The sequence below is a fragment of the Arvicanthis niloticus genome, chromosome 24, assembly GCF_011762505.2.
Source record: "Arvicanthis niloticus isolate mArvNil1 chromosome 24, mArvNil1.pat.X, whole genome shotgun sequence".
Classification (NCBI taxonomy): domain Eukaryota; kingdom Metazoa; phylum Chordata; class Mammalia; order Rodentia; family Muridae; genus Arvicanthis; species Arvicanthis niloticus.
This window is the reverse complement of record NC_133432.1, coordinates 32,376,431-32,394,947: the sequence shown is the minus strand read 5'-3', so window position 1 is coordinate 32,394,947 and position 18,517 is coordinate 32,376,431. Positions and strand designations below refer to the sequence as shown.

At 41.8% G+C, this 18,517-nt stretch overlaps 1 protein-coding gene across 1 annotated transcript in view; it reads right to left on the bottom strand.

The window, feature by feature from the left end:
• Sdk1 (sidekick cell adhesion molecule 1) overlaps positions 1-18,517 on the bottom strand; it is a 964,506-nt gene that overhangs the window by 607,132 nt on the left and 338,857 nt on the right. Inside the window, exon 2 of the mRNA XM_076923544.1 lies at positions 15,906-16,065. Coding sequence (XP_076779659.1) covers positions 15,906-16,065 — 160 coding nt within the window. The remainder of the gene's footprint in view (positions 1-15,905; positions 16,066-18,517) is intronic.

Here is an 18,517-nt window from a genome sequence, read left to right as displayed (position 1 = left end):
TGGAATTTTTCTGGAAAAGAACTATTGTAGCTCTAGGAATGTGTGATAAGATGTGAGTTACATCTGCTTGGCAGACATTCCCAACAAGAAGATATTAGGATTGAGAATACTCATCAGGGTAACAAGACCACACCTCCAGAACAAAATCAGATCTACATATCTTCTGATAGTCAGGAATTATACAAGTAATTCTGGGTGGGGATGTAGCTCAGTCCATGGAAGGCCTGCCTAGCAGGTACAAAGTCATGTGTTTGATCCCTAGCACCACATAAACCAGGCAGGGTGCACACCCTATAATTCACAGACTTGGGGTGAGGGGTTATGAACAGGAAGATCAGGAATTCAAGTCATCCTTGGCTACATAGGAGATCCCAGTTAGCCTGGGCTAAAGACTCTGCCAACCAAACAATCAACCAATCAACGAATCAACCAAGTACTACTGCTAATATTGATGATAAGAAAATAAAAATTGGGGGCTAGGAGTGTAGCTTATTAAGTTAGTACTTACCTAGCAAGTATGAGACTAGTAAAATTTGAAAAAGAAAATAATATGGAAATGAACTAATGGGGTAGAGAAATCCCTACCTGGTAGGAGGCACAGGTTCAATCCACAGAACCGCACAAAATATCCACTATCTACAAGTATAATTTTATGCTAGTACCGTACCTATTTTACATGAATAAGTATCAGGCTTTATAAACCTTTATGACTTGGACAAAAGTTTTTATCTCTATAGCTAAAAGGGGAGAAGGTTAGGGAAATACACAGTAAAAGCCATCACCTCATCTTGGGAAGGTTAGATGCTAATTATGTTTTCAATTTTATTTTTATAAATTTCCCATATTAAACTTTAAAAAACAATAATCCAAAGTAGAGTGAGTCTGTAGCTGACTGTTTCCTCAAGCGAAATAATGATGAAAAAAAATCTATGGTGGAATTTGTTTTAAAAAAAAATAGATGCACAATTTTGAAGGTGTGCCTGACTGACAGGTCATACACACTGGGCAAGCTTAAGGTTATATCCTTAGAAGAGTTAAGTCATCAGTATGAAGTTAAAGTGGACAAAACAGGGAAGAATGAGTTATCCATCAGGAACTCTGTATTTGACAAAATTACCGTGTGTGTGTGTGTGTGTGTGTGTGTGTGTGTGTGTGTGTTATTTAAAAATTATTTTAAATGAAGAAGAAAAATAAACAGATGTCTGTGGGTCTGGGCCACATGTAATGAGCAGGTAGTAGTTGCAATATGATTCAATCTGGATGTATAAAGCTTTCAGAGACCAATGGGATGCCAGTGTCCCACAAGCTAATCACTGATAGCCACCATGAACAACTATTCTTAGACTTTATCCCAACACTGACCAAAGCCAACCCAAATTTCAAGAGTTGCTGCTGAGATTTTCCTAAGTCTCTCTACGACCCTGTGTTTTTTTTTTTCTTTCTTTTTACCAATGTAAGCAATGTTTTGAAGGCTGCTCATTCTTTCTTTCTTTGTCTAATCAGGGGCAGAAAGGTGAAAATCTCCATTTCATGAAGCTTGAGCATGTGACAAGAATCAGTCTGTCGGATCTAACCTTATTAGGATTAAATACTCTAAAGTCAGTAAGAATTGAATGTCAGAAAACCTTTGGGAAAGAGGGCATTGATTTTTTTATGGACAAAATCTTTTATTCCATCTCTGATTACTTAATTCTTTATGATGTGAGATTCTCTGTAGACATAAAAAAAATGGGGACCATTATACTAAGAATTAAAGTTTGAAGACAAATGTTACTCTCTACACATTTAAAAATATCCACACAGAACCACAATGAGAAAGGAACTTAAACTCTAGCAAGCACCAGTGAACTAGGAACACAGTTAAAAGCGTCTGGTGTCTCATTTGGAAGTACTTGTCAACAGTGAATCACATTAGGTTAAGTCGTCTTTTTGGCTAAGGCTTTTCACTTAGATTCCACAATGATCCTAAGACAGAAGACCCAAGAGAGATTAATTATCTACATCCAAATCATCTCCAATAAGGACTTGAAGAAGCCACATATCAATTCTCTTTAAGAAATTCTCCAGGAACAATCTTGTCCGCTCTGACCACATAGCCAAGGAAAGACCATCAAACTGAAGCCAGAAACAAATATGTGCAGCACACAGCTCTGTGGGATCTACATGCAGACTGGCCACGTCTCAGTAATATTAAAGATCTAGGCTACACATCCTGCACAAGTCACTTTGTACAAGCCTGGAGGCTCAATGTGGGCCATGTTTACTTGGAGTAAGAAGGCAACTGCCCATCCACTTTTAAATTCCCAAGTTTATTACCCCATCCTTCTAGATAAAACAAAAGTTAACTTGATGCCTCAGAAATAAGGGATCCATTTTTCAATGACAGGATTCACAAATACAGGTTTATGATAAAGAAGAAAGTTAAAGGCCTATCAAAAGTTTTATATCCAGTTCATAACCATCTATGTGTCAGGTACTAGAAACCAATTAAGTGATGCAGCGTGACACTACAAGAGACTCTATTTTACCTAAAATTCATAGCTCTTGTGGCTGAGCTGAGCCCAAATGAAATCTGTTTTTGTACCTGAGTCAGTTCCCAGAGCAGGACTCCTGGAGTATAAGCCATCAGAGGAGAATTAACATGAGCCACGGTTAGGAATAACTAGGAGCCAATTCTTTGCAGGAAGATGCAGGTGAGGGTCACGTTCAGTTTAGACAGTTGATGAAAAAACCAAGTTGCTTCTTCTAAGAAGGAAATGCTCAGACACACTTTTACTTGTTGACCCACAGACTGAGAAATAATGGATTAAAAACAATATGTGTACAGATGCTCCTCTTGGCTCAGTGAAGGATTTTAATTATGAGGTGTGCCTCAAGATGTCAAGCCTAAGGAATATGAACAAGAGACTAGTCTGTAAATAAAGATATTTTAAAACTAAGTTAATAAAACCTTTAGAAAACTAAGTCTTCAGACACAAGGACACAGTATTCTGCTTAATGGCCAGGCTCTCTTATTTCTCTCAATATTTGAAGTTTTCAGTATAAATATTTTGCACATCACTTGTCAGACTTATCCCTAAATATTTCAGTGTTTGCTGCTATCTTTATTTGTTGTGTGTGTTATGTATTATAAACAAGTATGACTTATCTAAAATATATGTTATAAATGAATTTACATATAGCTGATTTTTACATATTTATCATCTATCCAGTAACATTGTTGAACTCATTGTACAGGTGATCATGCTGTTTGAAAATAAAAGCATTCTTTTTTTCCTTTGTAATGCACTTAACTTCTTTTTCTTGCCTTATTGCATTGACTAGTAAGTCTACTATCATAATTTGATGCTTTGTAACATTGTGGTTATTTAAATTAGGAAAAAAAACTAACATTGTTTCTTTAAATATTTCCCTTGCCCCTTCTCTGGTTCTAGTTATACATATATTTGTTCTTGTTACTCTCTAATGCTCAGTTAACTGTTTCTTTGGTATGCTTTTTAGTTTTATAGTTCTACTGATATATTCATGAGCTTACTAATATTTTCTTCTGTGCATTCTAATCTTCTTCAGATGCCATTTTACCTTTACCATTTGTCTTACTTTGATTATCAACAACATGGTCATGGTCTTACAGTCTTTCTCTGCTACTTTGTGTCAGTTTTCACTTGGCTTCAATCTTTTCCTCCTTACTTCAGATCATGTTGTCCTGCCTCTTTACAAGCTCATTAAACGGATTAGATTTTAGCTACTGCAAAATTTAAGTCGTTGAGTCCTGGCTGTTTGGGCATTCTTACAAATGTACTTGGACTCTGTAGTACTGTTGTGAAGCTACTCAGAAGGAACTCACGCAATCCTTTCAAAGTATTGCTTTTTAACTGTAGCTACTGAGGATAGGATGCCCGTTCCTGTGTGAACACAGGGAGCCACCACTTGTCACCAAGATTATTCCGTACCTGGCCTTGAGTAGCTATTTCATGCCAATGTGCTCTGACTGACTACCCTGCTAAAGCTCAAGGGAGCCTATACAGTCTCCAGAAATATTTCTCCAAACATTCATTTGCATCTTCTACTCTTGAGAAATTTAGAGTTTCTATCTGCCTCCTGAGATCTAGCTTAGTGAAGAGATACCACCTGGGTTCTCATTTTTTTTTATGCCTTTGCTTGGAAATTCTACAAAAGCAGACACTGTGGGCAGTTACATGGCTCTCCTTGTGTGTAGCCTATCTCTTAGGGATCACAATCTAATATCTGGCATCTTAAAAACCAATTTCACTGACTTTATTAATTTTTTTGTCATGCAAGTGTATAGAATCAATCCCATAACTCACTCTTAGGCCAGTGTGACACAGGGTTAGTGAGACCCGACTTGAGAGAAGCCTTTGTCCCGGGTTGTTCGTACAGTTCTTGGTGTTGTTTTTTTTTCTCTTGAAAACATGTTTGATATCTGACACTGATAGAGATAGCTACTGTGGGTAAGGCTCCGCTGGGGGATCTCCAGCAATCTCAAAGAGTCAAGTAGAGCCTTTAGGTTTTAGCACAAAGTTATGCCTTCTTGAGTGGGCAACTCCAGATACCAAAAAGCAATTTCTGCTGTGAGAAGTGATAAACGGGAGCATTAGGGAAATGCCCACAGAAATAACTCTTACAAGAGAATTATCAGAGCCACACAACTCTAAGCACCAAGGCTACTTTCTCAATGACTTTTAAGCCACACAAATTGATGGAACAGCTGAACAACTGGGCCTGGGGAGTACATGGGTTACTAACATTCTGGTCACAATAGTCTTCCAGGGATACTGTAAGGAGATATGCTTGCAAGCAGTATTTTTGGCCCTGTGGTGGTCTATTACTATTGTCATCGAGATAAGACCTAGAGCCACCTAGGAAAGAAAGAAGCCTGCGGGCATGCCAGCTAGGGATTCTTCTGTAATAGGTTGGCCTGGTACTGCTTGTATTTTGATGCTAATATTGAGCTCCCAAGACCTGGTTGTCCCAAAGACAAAAGAATCTGCACATAGAACCCAGTGACACTGTGTGACTTTGCCCCTAAATTATTTTTGATAAGTGAATAAAGATACCAATAGCCAATAGCTGGCCAGAAAAGACAGAGGAAGAGTTTAGGGTTTCTGGGCTTGAGGGTTGAAGGAGAACCACGAGGGGAAGAAGAAGGTGAAGGAGGAGGAGAAATGCATTAGGAGTCATGAAAATGTGGCCCTGAGGGCTGGCCAATGGGAGTTAAGAACAGCCCCAATGAAACATAGTAATAGCTCGGGTTATAGATAGGAAAGTAGATTCTAATGCCATAGAGGGCAGGCATCTGCCCAGCTCTTGTGCTGTTTAAGGCTTATTGTAAATATAAAGGTTGGGTGTGTCTTTTAATCAGGAACTAAATGGTCAAGGTCAGGGTAGAAACCTCAGGTCGGGATTAAAAATTCATACAACATTCTCTAGATTAGATGAGTTCTGGGCATGTCTGTGGGGGATTTTCTTGATTAGATTCATTGAGATAGGAAGACATACCCCGAGTGAGAACAGCACCATTCCCTAGGCTGAGGTCCTGGACTAACTAAAACGGAGAGAGCAAGCTGAGCACCGGCATTCTGCTCTCTGCTGTCTGAATGCACATACAGCCTGAGTGGCTGCCTCCCACTCCTGCTGCCAGGCCTTCTCTTCCACGATGGATTGAGCCCTCAACTTGGGAGCCAAAACAGCTGCTTCCTTAAGTTCTTTTGTTGGTTGTTTAAATCACAGCAACAGCAGAAGTAACTAATGTGACTCTTTGCTTTTAAAGGGAGAAGTCATGGGAGGAATAGCTTAGGTGTGGATAGAGACACCAGAGCAACAGTGAATGGCTTGGCTAAAGGGAAGGAGACCTGGGAGACACTTAACTATAAATTCAGAAGGAAGAAACCACATGCTGATAAACAACACAGTGGGGGTAAAATGTGGGTTTTAGCATCACTAGGCAGTTCCCACTTCAGAGAAGATGCTCAGTGACCTCCTGGCCAGAGAGATTCAACAGTAATATCATCTAAAATGCACCATAACTACTGGGATGAGACGTAGGCAGATCAGACCTGCTTGTAAGGCCCGAGGCTCCTAAGGGCTCTAAAAGTGCACACTCCTTCACCGAGCTAGTCTGGTGTTTGCCACTGTCTGGCACTGGCCACTGTTAGATGCCAAGGCTGTCCTTATCCTGGCACTTCCCTATGGACAAAACACCACTAGAATGTCTTATAAAAAAATCATCTTGGGTTGAGGACATAGCTTGGTGGTAGAGGGCGTCCCTGCCATGTACAGGACCCTTCGTGGATCATCAGTACTGTAAGCAGATGCTGTACTGATAACAGTTTTACTAAAAGGCCTATTGATGGGCTAAATTCATACAGTCATTGGGAAGGTGGAGGCATTTGCGATGCTCAGCTTGCCTGGACAGCAGCCTCCCTCAAGCTTCTCGATACGCCATTCTCCACACCCCTCTTCTTGTGGGTTTTATAAATCTCCTATAAAAGTTATCCCCAGGAATTTAATAATTTTTATTGATACGGTGAAGTCTCCTTGTCTTTTTTATCAAACAGGAGAAAATAGATTTTCCCTTAACCATCCCTATTTTGACTGGAATAAGAAATAATGATAAGCATCCATCAAGTTTCTGTTGTTGTTGTGGCACAGAATTGAACTATGGAGATGCGTCTCCTAAGAAAATGACGACATTGTTAGACTATCCAATTATTCCCACTGTTATAATAGGCATACTGTGCAAGCATTAAGAAATTCACCACACATGGGTATGCATCCACTTGGAATATAAATATTAAAGGCCGTTTTCTCAATGCAGACCAGAACTCACAGATGTTCCTGTAAAAATTGTATGCAAATCCAGCTCAGATGCCTGTGCAAACTTAGCTTAATTACTCAACTGCTATTGCTATGCCATGTCCTCACCTGAGCCCAAAAGGCGGGGCAAGTATTAATGTGAACCGAAACGTCTAAAATTCACCGAAATCCACAAGCATCTGGTAATACAAGAGGCAGAGAAAAGACTATTCTTAGTCAGTGCTAGGAAAGGTGAAATTACACGATTATCTCCTTAAAGTGTTAGCATTTTCCTGACTGACACCAGGGGAGGCAAAAATCGGTGCTCCCTCGCAGGCAAGGCAGTTATCATTTCATCCTTGTTTTTCAATTTGAGACTTACAAAGGTCTCGTGAAGGTTAACACAGATAGCTGAAGGTGTTCTGGGGACGAGGTAGATGAAAGAGTAATTTGAAAAAAAATAGTATGCAATTTTTAAGCAGCTTTTACATCTGGGCAAATTGATGACAAAATACAATGGATTCTTGATAACTCATCTCAGAGTCTGAAGACCTGGGCGAACGGAACGCAATTCATCACTTCCACCGCAAGCCATGGCTGCTTCAGAAGAACGCGTCTCCTCATTGTGCTCCCAGAGAAGCTGTAGCGAGGCGGCTGCCTTATTTTAATGGTCCATGTATAATGAGGCGCTACCTTGGTCTTGCTTCAATACAACCACCACTGTTTTGTCTTCCTGCGGATTATCACCACATATTTCAAAGGAATAGGTAAATTTCGCTACTGGAAAGAGCAACGAAGGACAAAATAAAAGCTAAACAATACACCTTTTCACATACGTGTAGGCTGACACTACGTTTAAGAGGTTGCATGTATAAAAATGGCCTGGGGTACATTTGGGCTTTAAGAGTAAAAAGCAGGGGTGGGGGGATGGCTCATTTGGCACAGTGGCTTGGAGTGATCTGAGTTCGATCTTCAGAACTCATGTCAAAAAATCCAGATGTGGAGGTGCACACTGTAATCCCTCAGAAGTCATGTCAATAAAAGTCAGCAGACTGGCCTTGGTGTTTACTAGAAGATGTGGTGGTGCACACTTGTAATCTAAGCACTGGGGAGGTGAAGGCAGACATGACTGGAGGCCTTGCCAGCCACCCTGCCTAGCGAGGTAGTGAACTCCACATCTCAGTGAGAGACCTTGCACAGGGGAAGGAAAGGAAAGGATGACAAATGGGAGAGTGTCTGGGGAGGACCACTGAAGGTTGTCCATGTGTGCAGACAAACACACACACACACACACACACACACACACACACACACACACACACACTGCTATACCACTGTCTCAAACAGGATGCCCACAGTGATGTAATGCCCATCTCACTCAGGCTCAACATCTACCATTTCCCCTCTCCTCAAGGGGGAGACCCACAGAAAGCAGTGGTTCTCCCCCTCCTAATGCTGTTCCCCTTTAATACAGCTCCTCATGCCGTAGTGACCCCAACTGTAAAATTACTTTGTCGCTTCTTCACAACTGTAGTTTTGTTACTCATATGAACTGTAATGCTACTATCTCATAGGTGGGATATCTGATATGTGATTCCCAAAGGGGGCCACGACCCACAGGTTGAGAACTACTGCTCTAAAGGGAGCTATGCATCTTCCCTCTGTGAGGAGAAAGAGATCACGGAGTGGGGCAGGGGGAAATCATCATGTTGCCCAGACAAAAAGCCTGGTCTCAGGCAGCAACTTTTCAGAAAATACTAAGAAAGCTGAAGACCAAGGGACAAAATCCACTTCTATGTAGCCACATCAGGCCCAGCTTTGGAGGTCTCCTGCCATAGACATCCACCTTCCTGATCTTCTCCCCATAATGGGCAATCCTTGGGGCCCGCTGCTTACTTTCTGGGGCACACTGAATATGTAATATGGTTTTTATTAGCACCCACTGGCATGGGTTTTATCATATCATTTTACAGATGAGAAAACTAGGTCAAAATGGTTAACTTCTCCAACAACACTGAGCAAGCAAGAGGGGAGCCTGAAGTGACTGGAGCTCAAGCCATGTGCGCCCACGCTCGTCACACGTCTACAGCTCTCATTTCTAAGTTCACTGTCTGTGTTTGGTTTTTTGTTTGTTTTTAGATTTTGGGTTTTGTTGTTGTTTTTTTGTTGTTGTTGTTGTTGTTGTTAGTTTTATACCAGTAAGCCAAGCCACAGAGTATCACACAATAACACTAAGGAATACTGCCAGGAATTACTGGATGGTTAAATGTGTGTCAGGAAATGGGGTATCGTACACATTAGAGTCAATGTTTCCAGACCACACATGAGATATGATTGGTCCTGTGATGGTTCCTACTGGCTGTCAACTTGACAGGACCAGGAGTCACCCTGGAGGTATACCTCTAAGTATGTCTGGGAGGGAGATTCTCATTGGGTTCATTAAGTGGGAAGACCCCTGCGGGTAGCACCATTCCATAGGCTGAGACCCTGGGCTGAAGCAAAAGAGGAGAGTAGGCAGAGTCCCAGTGGTCAGCTTCTCTGCTTCCTCATTGAGAACACAGGTCTGCTGCCATCAATTTACCTCCAAGATGGGCTATGCTCTCACACTGCGAACCAAAATAAGCCCTCCTTTCCCTGAAGTTGCTTTTTTGCAACTAGGAAAATAATGAACATAGCCACTTCTTGTAAATCTTTCCAGCAGGGTATACCATCAACCTGCTTAAGCGCATGGAATCAAACAGGAGTTGGAGCTGGGGTTCCAACCTAGAACTGTTGTATTGGTGTATGCTCTGGATTGCTGTGATAGATTGATCCACACACAGTAGGTAACTAGGGGTGGGACTACATTAGAAAAAGTCAAAAGCCCTATTTGTCAAACAGTAGGCCCATGGTAAGATCAAGTGTAGGGTGGTAAGGGAGAGAGGGGTAAGCCTATGGCAAGGACAAGCGTAGGGTGGTAAGAGAGAGAGGGGTAAGCCTATGGCAAGGACAAGCATAGGGTGGTAAGGTAGAGGAGCCAGATTCACAGAGGATGAGAGCCGGGGAGGTGGAATATGCAGCTGCTCCCTAGGCTCGGTCTAGAGATCAATGCAGCGGCTTTCAATGGCTGCCATGACCAGAAAGCAGGGGTGTTATAGGAAAGTTTATAACCACATATGTGGAAGTAGCACACTTTGAATAACACACACACACATGCACACATACATACACACACACACACGCACACACAGGCACACACACAGTGAGAGCAAGAGAGAGTGAGAGAGAAAGAAAGAGGGGAAAGAGAAAAAGGGAGAAAGAGAAAAATAAATATTTAGACAGACAATTGAGGCAAGTTTAACATGGGCTATGCATACTACATATATACTACATATATGCTACATATATACTACATATATACATACTGCACCTTGTGAGGGGTGAGCTGGTTGAGCTGACGCTCTCTATAGTCAATTCCTTCTTATGCCATGAAGGCAGCATGGTTTTGATTACTTTGCTGACTTGCTGACTTATCATGCTCAAAAGCATAGCACCCAGCATGACAGTTCTTAGGGAATGATGACTGCAGATGCCAAGCTGCAGGAGCTCCCAGGTGCTATTAGGGAGAACCTGAGCTATACAGGCAAGAATCCATCATGTTTCAAAAGGAAGCAAACATGCCCTAATATGTAGGGACCAAAAGAGAATGAGCAGTGATCTATCCAACTGGAGAAAAACAACAACAAATTGTCAGAATTTGCAAACATCTCTCAGCTATGCTCTTAAAAATAAATGGACTTGACTCTCCAAGGTTGGGGGTTGTAAAGACTGGATGATGGAATTCAAAAATTAGATCCTGAGGCAGCTAAGATGGCTCAGTAGTGAAGAGCTCTTGTTGCTCTTGTACAGGACCCATGTTTGGGTCCCAGTACCCACAAGGTGGCTCATAACTATCCTAGTTACAATTCCAAGAGATTCAACACTCTCTCTAATGCTTTAGTCACTAGACCCATATATGGTATACAAACATGCAGGCAAGACATCCATACACAAAAAATAAATATGCCTTTAAAAAAAAAGATCCATAGGCTGGAGAAATGGCACTGGATGCTCTTCCAGAGGACATGGTTAGATTGCCAGCACCCACATGGTGGCTCACAACTGTCTGAAACTCCAGTCTCATACTATCTGTTGCCCTCTTCTGGTCTCCAAGGCATGTGTGCAGTGCACAGACATACATATAACAAAATACCAATACGTATAGAATAAAAATTCAAGTGAAAAAATTCTAAATTACATCAAATTGTCTGTTGTTTCCAAGAAACATAACTATTGGTAAGGACACCCACAGACCAAAAGACAAGGACAGAGGCAATGTATCAAACTAACAGGAGACAAAAGTAACATGGCATGTCTGTTCCAGTACTGATGAAGTTGACTGCAAGCAGAAGCCAGTCAAAACACATGAAGGGCTGGGAAGAAGGCTGAGTGCTGAGCTAGGCAAACAAAGCAGACCCAACTCTGGTCTCCAGCACCCAAGTAAAAGGCTGAGCATAGCTGCATACAAGTGCCTGTAACTGCAGCGCTATTGGGAAAACAGACATAGGAAGCTTGCTGGGGTCTGCTGGTTTACATGGAGGACCCTCTTTTAAGGGAACACAGTAGAGAATGACACTTCCTCTGGTTCCTACTTGAATACACATAGGCACACGCATCTGTACACATGTATATAAACACATATACCATATACACAATTATATACAGTCACACATACATGTACATATACATAAAGAAAGAAGGCCACAACATATTAATAAAGGCCACAATTCATCAAGAACAAACAACAATCTTAAGTGTATTCACACTAAATCTGGGGCTCCCAGTTTCATAAAGCAAATATTAATAGACCAAAAAGGTCAGAGACATTCTTGTGCAGAAGCAACTGGTGATATCAATAACCTACTCTCATTGTTAGATAGGTCATTCAGATGAAGCTCAGCAAAGAAATAGTAGTTATATTATACCATAGGTCAAAAAGACTTATCAGAAGTATACAGAATATTTCATTCAACAGAAACAGAATATATATTCTTCAGCAACCATGAAAACTTCTCTAAGGCCTTCCAAGCCCAAATCAAGACTTGAATACAAAACAACTAAATTTCAAAATCTTATCAGATCATCATAGAATAACAATAGACATCACTGCAGCAAGAGAAACCACAGAATCTGCACAAATAGATGGAGTCTAAAAGCAATACACCCTTGCTTGACCAGAAGGTCACTGACAAAATCAGCAAGGAAATTACAGGTCACCAAATCAGATAAAAATATGACTAAGTACAACTTACTAGAACCTTTGGATAGCACTAAGGCAGTTCTAAGAAGAAATCTTTAGCTATGAGTGTTCATGTTAAAAAAACAAAAACAAAAACAAAAATCAAAACATGATCAATAGCCTAATGATGTACCTCTAGGTCTTAGAAAATCAGAAGTGAGTCAGCAGATGAGGGCAGAAAGGAAGGGCGTGGTGACTAAAAGAATAATACACAGAATCAATTTGAATTGGTTCTTCAAAAACACAAACAAGACTATACCCCTAGCCAAACCTAAGAAAGAAAGAGAAAGAAGACCCAAGATACTAAAAGTAGAGAAGAAAGAGGGGACGTTATTCAGATGCCAATGAAATCTAGAGGATCATAGGAAATACTATGAACACTTTTATTCCAAATCTAAAGCTCTGAAAAATTTAAAAGCAACGACTAAATCTCTAAGCATAAACTATCTCCTAAATTAAATCAAGAGGATAAAAAAGTAAAACAGATTTATAAAAATCAATGAAACCGAACCAGTATTACAACATTTCCAGTAAAGGGTCCAGAAAGAATCACTACCAAATTTTGCCAAATCTTCAAAGATAAGCTATCATGAGTGATGCACAAACTGTTGCAGTGAGGAGAAGGGGAAACCAGTATCACTGAAGCTGTTCAATGAAGGCAAAACTGCCCTGAAAATAAGACCAGACAGACAGACAGACAGACAGACAGACAGACAGACAGACACAGACACACAGACACACAGACACACACACACACACACACACACACACACCATTGACCAATTACTCCAATGAACACAAATGCAAGAGTTCTCAGTAAAATTCTTGTAGACCAAATTCAGGAACACACCACCACCATACACCACTACCAAGTTGGTTCCAACACATGCAAATGAGTAGTGTTAAGAACAAAGTATATGATCCTCTCCATCCCTGCAGAAAAGGCCTTTGACAAAGCTCAACATCCGTTTGTCATAAAAACAAAACAAACAAACAAAAGCCAAACCCTGAAGAAATGAGAAATAGAAGGAAACCACCTCACCACACTACAAGGCCACATACTGCAAACCTACAGCAACATTACAGTGAAGGGCAGGAAACTGCAAGCGTTTCCTCCTGAGTCAGGGGTGGGACAAGGTGCTCGCTGTTCTCACTACAGAGCTTAGCTCAAGCAGTAAGGCAAGGGAAGGGGAAGCAGGAATACACATAGGAAAGCAAGAAACGGAATGATTCCTATCTGCAGATGATTTGATTCTACAGTATAAGACCTGAAAGACTTCCAGAAAGCTCCCAGAAAGGCAAACACTTTCAGCTAAGTAGCAGGATAAAAGATCAACATACAAAAATCAGTAGCTGGTTTATATCAACAGCAAACTTGCCAAAAAAAAAAAAAAAAAAAAAAAAAAAAAATCAGGCAGAACAAATCTATTCACAATAGATTTTTTTTTTTTTAATCTATCAGTAAATATAAGCAGGGAGGTGAAAGGTCTCTACAATAGGAATTTAAAATGCTGAAGAAAGAAACTGAAGATGACATTAGAATCGGAAACACCGCTCATGTTCATGCATGGTAAGAGTTAGTATTGAGAGCAGGGCTGTCACATAAAGATAGCCACAGAGTCGGCATGATTCCCATCAAAGTCCCAGTGAGGTCTTCACAGACCTCAGGGAAAGAAATCCTAAGATGAGCACTGATGCACAAATGACTTAACACAAAACCATGCTCAAATGGCACTGAAGAGTCACCGTTACGAAGATAACAATTACGGCGCAAAGCAGATACACAGATGAGAGAACAAAGAAACGGAGGCTCATTGTTGACAAAGGTATACAAATCATACATTTGAAATATAACAGCACAGCATAGTGCTAGGGAAATTGGTAGAAGGAAATAGATCCATATCGTTCACTCTACACACACACACACACACCTCAAAATGGATCAAAGACTTTTATACAAGATCAAAAGTCTGAAACTGCTAACAACTTTACAGAGAAAACACTTCAAGATATGGGCACTAGCAAGGACTCTGTGAACAAGACTCTGGAGCACAGGAAATAATTCCAGGAGCTGGCATGAGGGATTACATGCAATTAAGAAGCTTCTGTGCAGCAAAGGAAACATTCACCGCTGTGAAGAGACAGCCTACAGAACAGGAAAAGGTTCTTTGCCAACTACACAGCACATAGGGAATTAATATCAAGGCATATAAAAACTGCAAACATTAAACATTAAAAAGCACCCAATCAATAAGTGGGAGAGTGAGCTGACTAGACAGTCCTCAAAAGAAGAAATACAAATGGCCGATAAATGTTTGAAAAGTATTCATCATCTTTGGCCTTTAGGGAAATGCAAATAAAAGCTTCAGTGAGATTCCCCTCACCCCAGTCAGAATGGCCACAAGCAAGAAAGAATGAAGAAACAAACGTAACCCAACAACAGATTCTAGTGAGGATGTGTAGAAGCAGGAAAGGACTGCTGCCAGGGGAATGTGACATTACCCCACACTACGGAAAATCAGGCGTTCTCAAAAGGCTAAAATTTGATCAAATGCAGGAACCAAGTGGACAACTCTTAATTTATACTGGGAAGACTCTAAGTCAATGTCCCACAGAGACGCCTGCACAGCCATGCTTGTGGTACCACTCACGGGAGAACAGACCAATTAAGATGTCTGACAACAGATGAACAGTTAACATGGACATGGCACATTTACTCAATAGAGTGTTTTCAAACATAAAGAAAAAGGGACATTTTGACATTTGCACAAAATGGATGTAACTGGAAATTATTGAGTCAATCAAGCAAAACAAATCAGACTAAGAAAGACAAATATGTATTTTTTCTCAAATATGTAAAATTTAGGCTTAAGGGTATGCAGGCGTGTGTGTGGGGGCATCTTCGGTGTGCATGTGGTCTATCTGTGTATAGGTTACAGAACTAGAAAGAGAATAACTGGAGGGGAGGAAAGTTACATAAAAGAACAAGACAAAACTGTGGGCACAAAGGGAACCAGACAGACAGACAGACAGACAGACAGACAGACAGGAAAGCAGTCAGCTAGAGCAATGTACAATGACATGTACATGTGAAAATGTCACAGTGAATTCCACTTGTACACTGACTTAAATAATCTAAGACATTTTAACTTTATGTTTTAAATACAAAGACCTGAGGTGGAAAGGCAGACCTAGGGCTGCTTCCTGGTATAGGTACACCTTAAGCTTAGCTTAGACTCTAGATGTACCCTCCCCACACTGGGCTCAGAGCTCAGCAAGTTCCTCTTACCCCCGTACCTGGCGAGATGGCCAGCACATAGTAGGTTTTCTTTATTCACTGGGTTTCCTGCTGAATAACGAGGCCCTGCTTGCACGAACACTCCCATGATGCCCCCTTTCCTAGTCAACTTGAAAAGGGCAGCTGGAGAGGATTTTAGCAGCATGACTTCTGGAAGCCCCTAATCTACACACATACAAACAAAACTTGTAAGTAAGGTTGTCACTAAAAATAGCAAATTCACCACCATAAAGTGCTGCCCGAGTTCCTATCCGTGTCCGTCCGTTTCACTAGACGAGCTTCCATTCTCTCACAAGCAGAATGGTAGACTCCAAGGTGAAAAGGCCTTCCAGAACAAGGCCCCTCTAACCACACACCTCGCCTTCACCCTCAGGGCACTGGGGCTTGACCCAGCACTGCCAGCATGCCACCAGGTCCCACAAGGCCAGGGGTTTAGCTATAACCTCACAATCTTATTTTCAAGCCATCAATTACTTATATTCGCTGCTGTAGGTGGTGAGCTCACTGTCGTTCCGTATCCACTTGAATTCCAGGGGCCAACTCCCTTCAGCCAGGCAGGTGAGCACAAGGCGGTTCCCTTCCAGGTGGATCTGTGGCAGGCCTGGCTCCGTTTTGAAATAGGGTGCAACGTCATCTGAGATATTAAAAGAAAACAGAAAGAACAAAGAACACTTAATGATGCTGAGATGAAAATAACCCAATCCAACCCATAAATCCATCTAAACAATGATTCAGTTTCACGAACGGTCCAATTTTCAACAGCAGGCATGAAGACAATGCAGCCCAGTGAAGTAGCAAATAATCCCGGATACACCAGGAGACAGCAACAGCCTAGGAGATTCTCCAAAATATCAAAAGGTCCAGAAAGCACCAGATATGTTCATATGAGCCCTTCCTATTTAGAACTAATACCAGACTAATAAAGGGATGCACCAGAATGTTCTGGATCATGCAAGACACTGATTTCATTGTTTTGTTTGTTTGTTTGTTCATTGAGACAAGGTTTCCTTGGTAGGTATCAGATTGTGGGGAGCCGACAGAAGGCAGCTATCATCCTTGCAGCCATCTTGAGCCATATACCCTGATAAGAGACTTGATTACATTAGCCTGCAACAGCTGAGCACACTCTGATAACATCTTGTTTTAGATACCCAGGATCTTCCCTTGGGTGTGTGAGACTTAAAGCTGTGATTTAGAGCTGAGAATTAAGGGTGTGACTTAAAGGCGTGGCTTAGAAGTGAGACACATAAAAGGCGAGAGGCAGACAGAAGAAATTATTGTTATTAAGTATTAGGCACTTGGAGTAGGCACTTGAGACTCGAGACTAGAACTTGGAACTTGGAGGCACTAGGGACTAGGAACTAGGGACTAGGAACTCAAGACTTGGGACTTGGACTAAGAAGAGAGACTGAAGAATAAACAGGATTGAATCACACTCTGGTCTCCATTCTTCACATCTGTCCTCACTCTCTCTCTTGCTGAACCCTGACTGGCAGACCAGAGCAGCTTGGGGCAGTACAGGCTCTAACAGTTTAGCCCCCAAGGCTTTTGGCAGTGCGGGTTCCAACACTGACTGAGCGGCCCATGATATTTTGGCCCCCAAAGGTGGGGCAGCTCAGGCCTCAACATCAGATGTCTTCCTTGGTGGCTCTCTGCCTTATTCACTGGGGCACGGTCACTTCCATGAACGCAAAATTCAGTGGCTCTGCTAAGCAAACAACTGCTTTCCATGGAGACCTTTGTCTCCTTCTACTGTGTGCTGGGACTAAAGGCCGGTGCTACTACTGCCTAGTGTTTATGCAGGGCCCGAGGATCTGAACTCAAGTCTTCACATCTGTGTGGTGAGCACTTTATTCACTGAGTCATTTCCCTACCCCTAGCCACTGGTGTCTACTGGAAAATCTGCTTCCGAAGTAAAATTCAGGTTTATAAAAGCCATATGCCTTCACAGAACCTACAGATTACTTTGTTTCAAGAAGGGACTATAATAAAGGACTGGCAAGACTCACAATCTAGTTTTCATCACACACACACACACACACACACACACACACACACACACGCACATATAGGCGCGCGCGCGTACACACACACACACACATGCATGCACACATACAGTGAGGAAGTAGACCAAGATCTGCTGATGTGATGTGCATGTGTACATGCTCACTTGTGACAATTCAGAGGATCATTCATATAACTTGGATTTTGCATAGATGCACTATCACTTTTAAAACCTGGATACAGCACATTTGATGACTAGCTCAAGTGCCATCACTAATTAGATCTATGACCTTGATGGGAACACACAGGTTTGTTTCCTCATCAGTAAAATAAACGGAAAGGGACTTGTGGTTCTAGGCTCTCACAAGGCCACGGCACAGCTGCCATCTCCTTCACACACTCCCACAGGGTGCGCAGCGCTAGCCTACCGCAGGCTCTTTGCTCTTGGGCCTTCTTCCACTCTGCGGGATAGTCATCCTTGGCCAGGCTGTCCTGGTAGGTGGTTATTGTTGCTGCTGTTGTTAACTTGGCGGAGCTAGAGTTATCTGTGAAGAGGCGCTTCAGCTGAGAAAGCGCCTCTATCAGATTGGATGTATGTAAGCCTGTGTGGCATTTTCCTGATTAACAGGAAAGTCCTAGCTCACTGTAGGTGGTACCATCTCCAGGTCCTGGATTGTATAGGAAAGCAAACTGAGAAAGCCAGGAGGGGCAAGCCAGTAAGCAGTGTTTCTCCATGGCCTCTGCTTCAGTTTCTGCATCCAGGTTCCCTCCTGCACTGAGTTCTTGCCCTGCCATCCCCTGATAATGGACCATGGTCGAACCATTAGGCTGAATAAAACCTTTCTTCCCCAAGTTGCTTTTGGTCATGGTTTTTTACCACAGCAATAGAAACCATACCTAAGACACAGGTTAACTCCTGCAGCCCCTCTTGCTGACCTGTCTTACAAACTATATACTCATTTCACTCACTTCAGAGCGAAAATAAAGCATTTACAGGTTACACCTTGTAATTTCTCCTGTCTTACATTTCTGAATCCCTAGCACCTAACATGATGCAGAACAAAGCAGATGTTGAATAACAT